Source organism: Trachypithecus francoisi, unplaced genomic scaffold, assembly GCF_009764315.1.
Source record: "Trachypithecus francoisi isolate TF-2019V2 unplaced genomic scaffold, Tfra_2.0 Contig01436, whole genome shotgun sequence".
NCBI lineage: Eukaryota > Metazoa > Chordata > Mammalia > Primates > Cercopithecidae > Trachypithecus > Trachypithecus francoisi.
The window spans coordinates 1,352,229-1,367,350 of NW_022681430.1; the positions used below are offsets into that span (position 1 = coordinate 1,352,229).

The following is a 15,122-nucleotide window of genomic DNA, read 5'->3' on the forward strand; positions in this document are numbered from 1 at the left end:
TTTTCAAAGTTCATCCATGTATCAGATGTACCTTTTTATTACCAAATAATATTCCATTGTATGGATATACCACTTTGAACATATCCATTCATCATTTGAGGGGCATTTGGGTTGTTTCCACTTTCTGGCTATTATAAATAATTCTGCTGTGAACATTTGTGAACAAGTTTTTGTGTGGACATATGTTTTCATTTTGTGGGAATATACACAAGAATAGAATCATTGGGTCATGTGGTAACATTATGTTGAAACTTTTCAGGCATTGCCAGACTGCTTTTCCAAGCTGCTGCTTCATTTTACATTGCAATTAGCAAAGCATGGGGTTCCAAATCTCCACATCCTCACCAACACTTGTGTTTTTAAAATTATTATAGCTATCCTAGTGGATGCGAAGTGGCATCTCATTGTGGTTTTGATTTGCATTTCCCTGATGATTAATGATGTTGAACATCTTTTCATGTGCTTATTGGCTATTTGTGTATCTTCTTTGGAGAAGTATCTATTCAGACCTTTAGCCCATTTAAAGAACTGGGTGCTCTTTTTATTATTGAATTCTTCATCACTTTTTAAATTGAGCAGTTACCTAAAGCTCTACCTAAAGCTCCATGGTCAGTAAAATTCACCCACATGACAGTGGTATGTGATGCACCTTGTAGTAAAATGTGGAAAAAGGCTAGGCGTGGTGGCTCATGCGTGTAATCTCAGCACTCTGGGAGGCTGAGACTGGTGGATCACCTGAGGCCAGGTGTTCAAGACTAGCCTGGCCAACATGGCAAAACCCCATCTCTACTAAAAATACAAAAATTAGCCAGGTGTGGTGGCGGGTACCTGTAATCCCAGCTACTCGGGAGGCTGAGGCAGGAGAATTGCTTGAATGCAGGAGGTGGAGGTTGCAGTGAGCCAAGATCACGCCATTGCACTCCAGCCTGGGTGATAGAGCAAGACTCCATCTAAAAAAAAAAAAAAAAAAATTGGAAAAAGAACATCACTGAAGCAATGTCATGATGCCTACTGCTTATGTATTTCAGGGCTCTGATTCCATTTATGATGTGGATGAGGCATTTCTCTTTGATCAGGTTAGTATTTTGTAAGTTAGTAAACCACTAAAGCACTAATTAGATTTTGTCAAATATTTGAAAAATATATGATTTGATATGAAATTCAATAAATGCTTTAGTCATCCCAACAGTTGAAGATAAAACTTACTGTAAGTATAAATAGAACCAAGTTGTTATAATAAAATCCACTGATGCTTTCAAGCTATAGCTAACTTGAATTTTTACCTCTACATATATTTATTAAAAGTAAGTTGCAAAACGTTTACCTAAATTCCTTCTAGATAAATTACAAGAAACTTCTTACAAATTTGGTCTTTTGCACAACAGCAATGGCTAAAATAAATGGAGCCAAATTTTTGGAGAAAGTCTTGTTTAATTCAGAATATAATTAAAATCTCATGTAGCTTTATTGGTTTTAGTATCCAGCAGAGAAAAAATATTGAAACTCCAAGAGATTTTGAATTAAATAGCTACAACAGTTTTGTTTTATTAGTTCTGACTGTGTGAAAAAAAATCATAAGGACAACTTTGGAAAAATCTAGTTCTTTTAGGGCCCCAAATGACTTTTAAAACAATAAAACAAACTATAAAATGTACACAAGTGATATTAAAAATTATGTAGTTTAATAAATGTGACATTCACAAATGTGGTTGTAATTTTTTTTTTTAACTTTAGCTAAGTGAACATGGATCTGACGATTAGATGTAGAAAAGGTAGTGTTATATAGCTTAACAGAATTAAGTGCTTCAGTTTGCCAGTGAGAATTATGTAGCTGAGCTGGAATGTTTTACCAATGCCTTCTCAGATCTCCATCTACTTCCCAGGATCTGTGGCTAAATCAAAGAAAGAGAGGATGCTTCCTTTATTAGTGATTATTTAATAATTCTATGCTAGTGATTATTTCCCTAGCATTTTAATATATATTTTTAAAAGATCTGTAGATTTAGATCTTTTGGCTGGTGGCTGAATCATGCACAGAATAAACCAGTACCATAAACTCATACTATTTCTGAAGATGGGGAATAAAGGCTGGCTAGTGATTTACTGTGAAAGCACTAAATGAATTGGAGTCATCATCTGTTACTTGCGGAGTAGAAGGGGCAGGAAAAAGGAGAACAACAAAAACAAGGGGGAAACATTTTGTGAGAAAAATAATAAGCACAGTTTTCTGCTTAGTTTACTGAGGTCCCAATCTTTGAAGACCCAAACATAACTTGTGAAGGTAGGTTTGAACTTCAGATAATAACTGTTCTTTCTTGGTCCCCAGAGCTTGTCTCTGTCCTTGGAACACAGAAGAGCACATTGAATTCATCAGGCCATTCGTGAGAATGATGACTGGTGGAGATGGCATAACATTGGAGCTGACCCACAGAGGGATCAATGATTCCCAAATAACCCTTCACTGATAGTTTCCAGGGGCAAGGCACTACCTGAAATTGTATGCAATCTTCACAAATTATTCAAAACATTTTGCCTTTAAAAAAATGGATGGTAGGCTGGGCACGGTGGCTCACACCTATAATCCCAGCACTTTGGGAGGCCGAGATGGGAGGATCATGAGGTCAGGAGATCGAGACCATCCTGGCTAATATGGTGAAACCCCATCTCTACTACAAATACAAAAGAATTAGCCGGGCGTGGTGGCGGGTGCCTGTAGTGCCAGCTATTTGGGAGGCTGAGGCAGGAGAATGCTGTGAACCCAGAAGGCAGAGCTTGCAGTGAGCCAAGATGGCGCCACTGCACTCCAGCCTGGGTGACAGAGCGAGACTCCATCACAAAAAAAAAAAAAAAAAAGGATGGTAAAAAGGAATTTGAGATTTAAAAAAAGAAATGGTGTTTTCATTTTTTTCTCATTTTTACATTGAAAACTTTCAAATCTGTAGGAATTATGGTAAGTTAATTACTATGTGTAATTATAAAAAAGCTAAAATTAGAGTACAACAAATACTTGTATACCCTGAAATTATAGTAAAACAAATGCCTGTGTACTCTTTGCCTAAATTCACCAATTAATAATTCTTGATACAGGCATACCTCATTTTATTGTGCTTCACTTTATTGTGCTTTGCAGATATTGCTGTTTTTTACAAATTGAAGGTTTGTGACGCCCCTGCATCAAGCAGGTCTATTGGCACCATTTTCCCAAGAATATGTGCCCATTTCATGTCTTTGTGTAACATTTGGGTAATTCTTGTAATATTTATTATTATATCTGTAATGATGATCTGTGATCAGTGATCTTTGATGTTACTGCTGTAATCGTTTTGGGGCGCCACAAACTGCACCCATATAAGATGACTAACTTAATAAATGTCGTGTGTTCTGACTGTCTTACTGACAGGCTGTTCCCCAGTCTCTTTCCTTCTCTCCTTGGGCCTCCTTATTCCTTGAGAGACAACAATATTGAAATTGGGCAAATTAATAACCCTACAATAGCCCCTAAGTGTTCAAGGGAAAGCAAGAATTGCATGTCTCTTTTAATCAAAAGCAAGAAATGATTAAGCTCAGCAAGGAGGTCATGTAGAAAGTTAAGATACACTAGAAGTTAGACAAGCTGTGAACACAACGGAAGAGTTCTTGAAGGAAATTTAAGGTGGTACTCCAATGAACAAATGAATGCTAAGAAGTGAAACAGCCTTATTGCTGATCTGGAGAAAGTGCAAGTGGTCTGGATAGAAGATTAAACCAGCCACAACATTCCCTTACACGAAAGCCTAACCCAGAGCAAGGCCCCAACTCTCTTCAATTCTATGAAGGCTCAGAAAGGTGAGGAAGCTGCAGAAGAAACGGTGGATACTAGATGAGGTTGGTTCACGAGGTTTAAAGAAGGAAGCCATCACCATAACATAAAAGTGCAAGGTGAAGCAGAAAATGTTGATAGAAAAGGTGCAGCAAATTACCCAGAAGATCTAGCTAAGATCATTGATGAACATGGCTACACTAAACTGATTCTACACGTAGATCAAAAAGCCTTCTATTGGAAGAAGATGCCATCTAGGACTTTCATAGCTAGTGAGAAGTCAATGCTGGCTTCAGAGTTTCAAAGGACAGTCTGACTCTCTTGTTAGGTGCTAATGCAGCTGACATTTAAGTTGAAAGCGATGCTTATTGGCCATTCTGAAAATCCTAGGGCCCTTAAGAATTATGCTACATCTACTCTGCCTGTGCCCTATAAATAAAACAACAAAGCCTGGATGGCAGCACATCATTTTACTGTATGGTTTACTGAATATTTTAAGCCTATTGTTGAGATCTACTGCTCAGGAAAAAAAATATGCCTTTCAAATTATTACTGATCATTGACAATGCACCTGGTCACCCAAGAGCTCTGAAGATATACAAAGAGATGAACATTGTTTTCATGCCTGCTAACACAACATCCATTCTGCAGGCCATGAATCAAAGAGTGATTTTGATTTTCAAATCTTATTACTTAAGAAATACATTTTGTAAGGCTATAGCTGCTATAGATAGTGATTCCTCTGATGGATGTGGGCAAAGTCAAGTGAAACCCTTCTGGAAAGGATTCACCACTCCAGAGGCCATGATTCATGGGAGGAGGTAAAAATATCAACATTAACAGAAGTTTGGAAGAAGTTGATTCCAACTCTCACAGATGACTTTGAGGGGTTCAAGATTTCAGTGGAGAAAGTAATTGCATATGTGCTGAAAACAGCAAGAGAAATAGAAGTGGAGCGTGAAGATGTGACTGAATTGCTGCAATCTCATGATACAACTTGAATGGACGAGGAGTTACTTCTTACCGATGAGCAAAGAAAGTGTTTTTTTGAGATGGCATCTACTTCTGCTGAATATGCTGTGAACATTATTGAAACGACAACAAAGGATTTAGAATATTACATAGCTGGATGCAATGGTTCATGCCTGTAATCCATTTAGGGAGGCAGAGGCAGGAGAATAGCTTGAGTCCAGTAGTTCGAGACCTGCCTGGGCAATGTAGTGAAACTCCATTCTCTACAAAGAGGAAAAAAAAAGGACAAAAAAAAGAGAGGCTATTACACCACCATACTTGATAGAGCAGCACAGGGTTTGAGAAAATGAACTCCGATTTTGAAAGTTCTACTGTGGATAAAAATGCTATCAAACATCACCACATGCTACAGAGAAATCTTTTATGAATGGAGGGGTCAACAGATGTGGCAAACTTCATTGTTGTCTTTAAGGAATTGCCACAGCCACCCCAACCTTCTGTGCCTCCCACCCTGCAGTCATCCACATCAAGGCAACAACCCTCAAAAGCAAAAAGATTATGACTTGCTGAAGGCTCAGATGATTGTTAGCAATTTTTTTTTTTTTTTTGAGATAGAGTCTCATTCTGTTGCCCAGGCTGGAGTGTAGTAGCATGATCTCAGCTCACTGCAACCTCTTCCTCCCGGATTCAAGCAATTTCCGGCTAATTTTTGTATTTTTAGTAGACACGGGGTTTTACTATATTGGCCAGGCTGGTCTTGAACTCATGACCTCAAGTGATCTGCCGGCCTTGGCCTCCCAAAGTGCTAGGATTACAGGTGTGAGCTAACACCCCTTGCTGATAGTTAGCAATTTTTTTAGTAACAAAGTATTTTTAAATTAAGGTACGTACATTGTTTTTTAAGACATAATGCTGGCCGGGCGCGGTGGCTCAAGCCTGTAATCCCAGCACTTTGGGAGGCCGAGGCGGGCGGATCACAAGGTCAGGAGATCGAGACCATCCTGGCTAACACGGTGAAACCCCGTCTCTACTAAAAAGTACAAAAAACTAGCCGGGCGAGGTGGCGGGCGCCTGTAGTCCCAGCTACTACTCGGGAGGCTGAGGCAGGAGAATGGCGTGAACCCGGGAGGCGGAGCTTGCAGTGAGCTGAGATCCGGCCACTGCACTCCAGCCTGGGCGACAGAGCGAGACTCCGTCTCAAAAAAAAAAAAAAAAAAGACATAATGCTATTGAACATTGAATATAGTATAGCGTAAAGATAACCTCCTTTATATGCACTGGGAAACCAACGAATTCATGTGACTTGCTTTATTGCTATGTTTATTTATTGAGGTGGTCTGGAACTGAACCTGTGATATCTCCCTCTTTATATATACATATATGTGCATGTATATAGATATGTGTGTGTATAAATATACATGTAGATGTGTGTGCACATATATGTATATATTGAAGCATATGAAAGTAAGCTGCAGATATGACCCATCACCCCTAAACACTTTAGCTTGCAACTCCCAAGATCGCAGACATTTTCCAAAGTAACTTACAATACCAATATCACATCTAAAAGAAGATTAATAATGTCAACTAACATATACTTCATAGTTTGTCCCCATTATCCTCCCATAAAAAGCAATGTCTTTTATAGTTTTTTAAAACCTAGAATCCAGTTAATTGGGATATTATGAGGCCTTGTGAAAATCCTCATCCTCAACATTTCACTCGTTAGTTGATGATGACTCTTTCTTGAAAGAATTATTGAGTTTTTTGATTGTACCAATTTTTCTGCATCTGTTAGCTGGCATTCTTCCAGCTTTCACATCCACTGCACCTTTCCCTCTCTGAGTACCACTACGGACTCACGAATTGTTATATTCAAAGTGGTATAAATCCATGACGTATTTTTAAAGCTTAAATCACCCCAACTTTTGCCGATGGAAACCACTCCAAGGTGGTCCCTATTTTCTTTTCACGGTTTCTGGCACAAGACGTCTTTGAGCTTACCTTGTACTTTTCTTGCCCTAGACCTAGAATCAGTCACTTCTTCAAGGACTTACTTATACGACAAATAGGTCATACATCCATCTAGTGCAAGTCTCCAAATATTCACAGCTATACATGCTCCCTTCAATCCACCCCTTTCTTCATAGTCAACCAATGTTCGTTATCCTTCCAGAGATAGTTTATATCATAGAACATATAAAATTATAATTTATATGTACTATATAATAGAGCAATTATATTCTTACCTACCCTCAACGTGCTTTAACTCGAATGACAGTGTAGTACATTTCTGAGTTTGTCTGGGCTTGTAGCTCTTGTCTGTCCTTAGATTCTGAAAGATACCTATTAACACTACCCTAAAAAGATTAGGAGCCTTTAGGCCAAGTCTCAAATGTTTCAGGTGAGAAAAACTCAGGGACGGTGACTTGATGAAAGTTGCATTAACTAACAACGCTCACATGCTGTTCTCTGGACTTGGAATGTGAAAGCACCCTGGGCTTGCTGACACCTACTCACTTTTCAAACATCAATTCTTGGGAAGCTTTTCCCTTCCTTAATGTCCCCCAGATAGCTGATGTCCCCTTGTTACAGGTTTGAAATCATTATGTACATCTCCTTCCTAGCACATACATGTATTAAAATTTGTTTCCTGTCTCCGTGAGGAGAGGGACTACATCTGTCCTTTTCACTGCTGGCACACACTAGTTGCTCAACAAAAATGTGCGAAGTGAAAGTCGAACAGGCGGTCAGGCTCACAGTCCACGCCTCTTCCTACTGTGGTCCCGCTGCGTTTGGACAAATAGTTTCAAATTATAAACTTTAAAACCTGAGAAGTCTCAATAGAAAAAGCTGGGGAAAAGCTGGGAAGTCTTTCCATTTCCACGATTAATGGAGCACCTTAGCAGAAACGGCTCACCGCGAGGTGTGACGACCGCAGGAGGGCGTCAATCAAGAAAATGCCCCCTTGCCCCAGAGGCGAGTGAAGCCGCACAGAGCCGAGGCCATACGGGCCAGCGGTACGGACTGCTTCAATAGAAAACACGTGCAAAACCAGAGAGTCAGACTGCGCGCAGCTGCGACCCTCAAGAGCCGGCAGAAAAGACACGGAGCAGCCACCACTGGACTGAAGACTGCACAGCCTCTGGCCGGCGCTGTAGAACCCGGGTCTCCCCTTGATTGCTGCTCGGTGCGGCTTCTGCCAGCATCCTCGCGGAAGTGGCTTGAGTCCGAGGCCTCCAAATGAAACCGGGTGGAGCGGCCAACAGTCCACAGCACCTGAACGCCAGCCATCCGAACCCCGCCGGGCCGCAGCTAAGGGCCGCGGAGCAGCCCTAGGAACCCAGGGCGCTGTCCCGCTCTGAGCTCGGGAGACGGCCGGGGTGACAGCCAGTGCCACTGTTAATCCAGGGAGCGCACCCACTGGGAAGGCGTCTTAGGCCAGCGGCCTCTGCTCCCGCCGAGTCCCGCTGCCCCCCGCCTGGAAACGGCTGGTGCCACCCCGGGCCCGGAGCCGCACGGCGCCCCCGAATTTCGGCAGAGGTGCCTCGGGACCGCGGACAGGGCCGCTGGAGCCCGCACTCCAGGCAGCCGCCTTCCTCGCGCTTCCCCCGACGCACGCGGCCCCAGACTTCCCTCGAGGGCGTCCTCGGCCGGGGTGCCTGGAGCCCCGAGGGGCGACGGCGGCGGCGGGGCACCAGGGAGCCAGGTCCCCGGAGCCTGGGAGCAAGCGCGTCCCGGGGGCGGGGAGCTCGGCCGGCTGGGCGGGCCGGGGTGGGGGCGGGCGGCAGCTCCTGGGGCCCCGCGCCATTGGCCGCAGGGACCGGCGGCAGGAAGGGGCCAGCGAGCGCGGCCCCACCCCGCGGCCGGCGGAGCCTATCGCCGGGAGCGCGGAGCGCGGATAAATGTAGCGCCGCGGCGCGAGCTAGTAGCTCTGCGAGGGGCCGGAGCGCGGCGGAGCCATGCAGTACCCGCACCCCGGGCCGGCAGCGGGCGCCGTGGGGATGCCGCTGTACGCGCCCACGCCGCTGCTGCAGCCCGCACACCCGACGCCCTTCTACATCGAGGACATCTTGGGCCGCGGGCCCGCCGCGCCCACGCCCGCCCCCACGCTGCCGTCTCCCAACTCCTCCTTCACCAGCCTCGTGTCCCCCTACCGGACCCCGGTGTACGAGCCCACGCCGATCCACCCCGCCTTCTCGCACCACTCCGCCGCCGCGCTGGCCGCTGCCTACGGACCTGGCGGCTTCGGGGGCCCTCTGTACCCCTTCCCGCGGACGGTGAACGACTACACGCACGCCCTGCTCCGCCACGACCCCCTGGGTAAGGCGGCCGGGCGAGGGTGGGGGTGAGGAGGCGCCACCCGGCAGGTGGCAGCGCCGGGGAGGCCAAGGGGGCGAAGGGGGCAGGCCGTAGACGGCTGTGGCAAAAGCGATGGAAAATCGGCTGTCGGGCACGCGCGGCGACAGGAGGCGCACGGCCAGGGCTGACCGCACCGTGACTCAGATTGGTTTTCCTGCACCTTGCAGGCGTCGGGGCCCGCGGGCCGGCGATAGACCTCGCGGCGAGGGCAGCCGTGGACCGCGCGTGTCACCCGGGGTGGGGCTCCCTTAGCGGGAGGGATGGGGAAAGGGGCGTCGAGGCGCCTGAGCCGGCCCCCGTGGGGCAGCTGGGCCCGGGTGACTGCGGGGCTGGACCTGGTTCAACAGGCTTGTGCAGTGAAAGAGCCTGACCCTTTCCGTTCATACAGGAAATCTTGAGTTCTCGATAGGAGTAAATCTGGTTTCAGAAGCTGTTAAGTGTTTTCCTGGCTGCATGAAGCAGACCCTTCCCCCGGAGTAGTGCACGCTGCTGATTATTTTATCGACATCCTCAATACAGACAAATTCAGGAAACACTCGACTTCTGATAGCCGGGATCCGTTTTTCTGATATTGTTCATTTCCTCTGTGTGGGATGTGACTTTATGGCAGCTAAAATAACCAGTTGCTTCCTATTTTTTTTTTTCGAGGCTGTTTTGCACCAGTCTGAAGCCTGACGCAAGCAAAATCTCGAAAAAACAATGCTAGCTTTCAAAGCGTTGAGGTGCAGGCCTGCACACTGACGGACATACCGACCGACACTACTTTGGGAGTAGGAAGCAGCAGCTGCTGGTCGCCAGTTAGGAAGGGAAGCAGGGACACATAGGGCATGTATTCCAGAACTTCGGGGCTTGTCCCCTCACTGTGCGGCCTAAGAAATAAGCCGCCGGAGGTCCGCGCTGTGGGTGACCCTTGGCGCCTTCGAGGTCTGGAGCCCTAGGGTAAATAAGGAAACGGGGCGCCTCTAGAGTTTTAAATAAACTCTGTTATTAGAAGCTTCAGTAGGGACCCTGAAAACAATTAACGTCTTAATTAGCATTTTAATGTCGCCATTATTATGGCGCGGCCTCTAGCTCGGCCCTCTACCTTACCTTCTCGCCGTTACAGGGAGGAGGATTGTATTTTTAGTTCATCTTTTTGTGATTTTGAGTTGTTATCCTGTCTGATTCCAGCCTCGAGGGTTTGATGATGCGACCCGAGCCTGGCTGTGGTCGCCTGTCGGGGCTGGAGCGGGACCCTCAGCCGGGCCGGACCTGGGGCTAACGTTTTCACAGCGCGCCCTGAGTTTCCTTGGGTTACTGCTGGGACCGCGCAGGAGGAAGCAAAGGGTTTTTCGAGCTAGACCAACAGGAAACACATTGACGGAAATGTTGCCATAGCCCATGGGGTGGCTTTAACTGGCCGCCCCCGCGGGCTGGGTGTGAAATCAGAGGAGGCCGCGGCTCCCCCAGCCAGGATTGGAGGCTCCTAGCGCGGCCTAATGCGGGAGTCCGGGCCGGAGCGCTTCCTGCGCAGCCAGACCTTGGCGGTGCAGCAGCCCCGCTCCTCCCCAACACCCACACACCCGGTGTTCGAAAGTGCGGCCCACCAAGGGAGATCCAACGGGCAAAAAGTTATGTATAAATCCGAGATCCACTGGTGAAAGAGGGTCGTGGTATTGTAAGCCCAGCAGGTAGTGCGCATTTTTTTCGGGGTTAAAGATATGTTTGGATTTAGTTCTAGGTGTGACGGCTGTGTCTGTGTGTGTGTGTACAAGGCTGTGTGCATCTGCGGTGTCGGGTGTGACTTTGAGTATGTTTGTGTGTTGATGGGAACGTGTTAGGTCCACGTGCCGGTGGGTGTATGTGAACGTGTCTGGTTGGGTGGCCTCCTGGCCTACCTTTGTCATCCCCTGGGCCCGGCAGCTCTGGGGTCTGGCCAGGCCGCTCCAGGGCCGTGGGTGAGCGTCGCTCTTTCCGCCCGCAGGCAAACCTCTACTCTGGAGCCCCTTCTTGCAGAGGCCTCTGCATAAAAGGAAAGGCGGCCAGGTGAGGTTCTCCAACGACCAGACCATCGAGCTGGAGAAGAAGTTCGAGACGCAGAAATATCTCTCTCCGCCCGAGAGGAAGCGTCTGGCCAAGATGCTGCAGCTCAGTGAGAGACAGGTGAGCTCGCTCGGGGGCCTGGGGCCGCCTCCGGGGAAGGGAAGGCTTCTGGGGCAGGGATCGCCGGGTCACCGAGAGAGAGGCGAGGAGCCACCCTGCCCTCTGGCACGTCCCGACGCGGGGTCGTGGCAAGTTTTCTTTCTCTCTTTCCTGTAGGTCAAAACCTGGTTTCAGAATCGACGCGCTAAATGGAGGAGACTAAAACAGGTATGGACATGGTTCTGTTTCTATGGAAATAAATATTTTTATCACGTTATCTCAGTGCAAGGCTGTTATGGGTTGTATGCAAAAGTCATTTAAGAGACTATTTAACCTCTTCACCTTGATTAAAAAGACAAATAGTCCTGCTGAAATTCAGGATGAGTTGCTCAGGTGGCAGTAATGCTAAAAGCACCTAATGGGGTTCCTATATCAATTATGCTTGGGTTTTCACACACTGGCTAGTAAAACTCCCAGCTAATTGTTTTATAAATCCCATATGTTGTTTATCTAATTAACGCAGGAAAGATAAAGTAATTGACAGTAAATGACTTAAGCAGTTATCTTTCGGAGAAAATTGTTTCTTTTATTTACACAGCCATAATAAAACCAGGCAGAACTCAAGGGTAAATATAAAGAAACAAACACCTTTAAGTCTTGTTTGCACTGTTTTTTTAGAAGAATTAAATGTCAGGGAGTTTAAAAATTATTTTCCATCTAATGCCAGCTCTTAAAATGAAATATAAAACTTGTAAGAAAATATTCAAGCCTGTTTGGAAAGTAGCTTAAACTTTCTAACAGTCTTTCTTCCAGTGACCTTGTTTCGCAATATGCGATAAAAAGTAAAGGCTAATTTCGTTTTTTAAAAGAAGGTCTATTGACTTAAAGCTAAACATTCATTTTTGATGTCCTAATCTGGATATATTCTCCATAGTTATCTGATAATTGCTGAATTGTTCACTTGTCATTGTATATACAGTTTATAATAAATACTTTGAAACAATGAGTAGAGAAATTTAAAGCAAAGTGGATTTTAAAATTTATTGATCATTACTTTCTCATTAAAAAGAAAGTGTCCCAAAGAATATTTTGAAATAGAAAATAAAATTCCTGTAATTTCATTACTGTAATGTGATTTAAATATTTGGAGATTCACTCTCAATTTGTGACCTTGTACATCTATTTGTTGAGACTATAGGCTTGCAACTATATAACAAATAGATGTTGTAATATTTCTGTGTAGTATTTATATGCATTTTAGACAAGCATAGGATTAAAAATTCACTAGCTTATATACTTAATAGTTCTTGGTCAAAGGCTTGACTCTAGTTTACCAGAGACCTTAAAAATAGTGGTTTCTATGTAATATGGGGATATTTCTCAGAAATTTGCCCCAGATTTTAAGTAAATTGTAGCTAATTGTCTGCGTTCTCAGTTGGCAGCCACCTTCCAGATACACATTTTTTTCTTTGCCATGATTTTTTAACTTGTTATACATTTACACATGTAGATGTTTATAAATTTGCTCCAGAAAATGACTGAAAAAAGATCCAATCTAATAATTTTGAAACTTTATTCTTAATTCACCATTTAGCATTCTTATTTTTAAAATGTCGGAAAGACTGTTAATTGGCAAGGTTTAAATATTTAAAGAATGAAGTTAAGGTGTCTTTGTAGTGATTGGATTTTCTTTCCCCCTTAAACTTTTGAGAATACTGAAACCATGGGTCTGGGCTGGTGTTAAGTAACCAGAATTCATGTTCAATTGGTATAATATATCACACTTATGTTCATGACTGGTTCTCATCTTTTAAGCATATAATCTTTGATATGACAGAAACTTTTCTTACAAAGTGAGAGAAAAGCACAAGTATGTATCTCCTGAATAAGATTATAAACCAAAAACAGTAAACTAAAAATTAAAAGATAGAATAGGATGAAGAGACATTTTGATTTATTCCTCTCACTATCCACATTTTATGATCCTTCCAATCTCCATTTTCATTTCCTTTATTCAGGAGAACCCTCAAAGCAATAAAAAAGAAGAACTGGAAAGTTTGGACAGTTCCTGTGATCAGAGGCAAGATTTGCCCAGTGAACAGAATAAAGGTGCTTCTTTGGATAGCTCTCAATGTTCGCCCTCCCCTGCCTCCCAGGAAGACCTTGAATCAGAGATTTCAGAGGATTCTGATCAGGAAGTGGACATTGAGGGCGATAAAGGCTATTTTAATGCTGGATGATGACCACTGGCATTGGCATGTTCAGAAAACTGGATTTAGGAATAATATTTTACTACAGAAAATCTTCATAGAAGAACTGGAAGGCTATATAAGAAAGGGAATCAATTTTCTGGTATTCTGGAAACCTAAAAATATTTGGTGCACTGCTCAGTTAACAAACCTACATGGAGACCTTGATTTTGACTTAACAAATAGTTTATGTACCGATCTTAGGTGGTTTTGATAAAGTGACATTGTAGTGATTAAATTCATTCCCCTTTTAAAAAAAAAGTTGTTTTCACTATTTATAAAAAAGTAATTTTGAGCTTTTTGTTAAATTTAAATTTCTAAGTTACAGCTTTAAAGGTTTTAATAGGACCTTCTTGAATGGCTTTTCTGTAATCTGTGTATCTCCCACTTAATGGAAAGGCAAAGGGATACCCCAGATCCAGAGGTGCCTACATTTCAGGCAGCGTTGGAGTATTTTAAAATGAAAACATTCTTTACTTTTATATGACATTCTTATACTGCTGTCTTAAATCCAAAACCATTTCAGAGCTCTTGTCTCAAGAGATGTGTGTTCTTTTTGTCAGAGATATAGCTGATAAGAATCTTAAATGCTTGTTTTGCACTATCACTTAGTACCTGTTTGACCAAGGTGTTAAGGGGATAGTACCTCCCAATTCAAGCAGAGAAACTGACCTGACTAAAATTAATCGCAGATGAACTAGAAGTCACAGGTTAATTAAATGTAAGTAGATTGTAGATACTGTTTTATATCAAACAATGTTTATAATGTGTATATAGAATTGTTCACTGTAAAAAAAATGGCCAAAATTTTTTTTTAATAAGTAACTTGACTGTAAAATAAAGCCGTCCGTGGGACGACTGACCTCGTTGCAAGTCTAATTCTTTGATTTTAAAAAATCACACCTTTTCTAGACCTCCTGGGTGCCTGGCGCGGTGCTGGGCTCTGGGGACAGGAAGTGACTGGGGCTGCATCTTGTTGGGGCTCTCACTCTGAGGCCCGGGACCGCGGCTGGGTGCTTGGAATGTGGGTTGGGGTCTCTCCCGGGGCGTTTGCCTTGGGGCTCTGCTCCTGCCGGCAGATGGCGAGCCGGGCAGGTTCGAGTCCCGGCACGCCAGGCGACGGGAAGAGCCGAGGCCCAGGCCCGCTACGCTGCGAAGCACGGGGCTGTCCGAACCCCATCGATTCGCTTCAGCTCCCGGGCTGGCCCTCGCCGTCCTTGACCGGCTGAGTCAACACCGCGTCATCTCTCGGTGGCCGGGGCTCAGGAGCCCGCTCCGCGCGGCTGGGCCCGCGGTGGGGAGGTTCGTGTGGGGGGATGGGGGACCCTGGCCGAGAGGAGCGGGGAGGTGGTTTGCACTGAGAGCGGTTCTCGAACCCGGGGAACTTCAGAACCTCCTGCAGGGCTTGTGGAAACTCATTGCCAGCCCTGTTCCTGGACTTCTGATCTGTTAGGACTGGGCTGGGACCGGGAATTTGTATTTCCAGCAAGCGCTGAGGTGACACCAAAGCTGCGGCCCCAGACACAACCCCTGGGGAACCACTGATGTGAGCGCTTGGGGGTGTGGAAGAAGCTGGTGGGACCGGCACTCCCCCCTCCCACCTGCTTCCCCCGGTAACT

At 45.0% G+C, this 15,122-nt stretch overlaps 1 protein-coding gene across 1 annotated transcript; it reads left to right on the forward strand.

Annotated features, from left to right (window-relative positions):
• The first annotated feature begins 8,633 nt into the window (after window positions 1-8,633).
• HHEX (hematopoietically expressed homeobox) lies at window positions 8,634-14,372 on the forward strand. The gene is made up of 4 exons (XM_033224545.1): window positions 8,634-9,094; window positions 11,097-11,275; window positions 11,432-11,482; window positions 13,273-14,372. Exons 1-4 carry the CDS (start codon window positions 8,734-8,736, stop codon window positions 13,492-13,494), a joined length of 813 nt encoding a protein of 270 aa, XP_033080436.1. The 5' UTR covers window positions 8,634-8,733; the 3' UTR covers window positions 13,495-14,372.
• Window positions 14,373-15,122: the final 750 nt, after the last annotated feature.

Coding starts and splice junctions, on each gene's coding strand:
- HHEX (XM_033224545.1), top strand. CDS start 8,734: ATGCAGTACCCGCACCCCGGGCCGGCAGCGGGCGCCGTGGGGATGCCG. Junction 11,276..11,431: donor TGCAGCTCAGTGAGAGACAG/GTGAGCTCGCTC, acceptor TCTTTCCTGTAG/GTCAAAACCTGGTTTCAGAA. Junction 11,483..13,272: donor AATGGAGGAGACTAAAACAG/GTATGGACATGG, acceptor TCCTTTATTCAG/GAGAACCCTCAAAGCAATAA.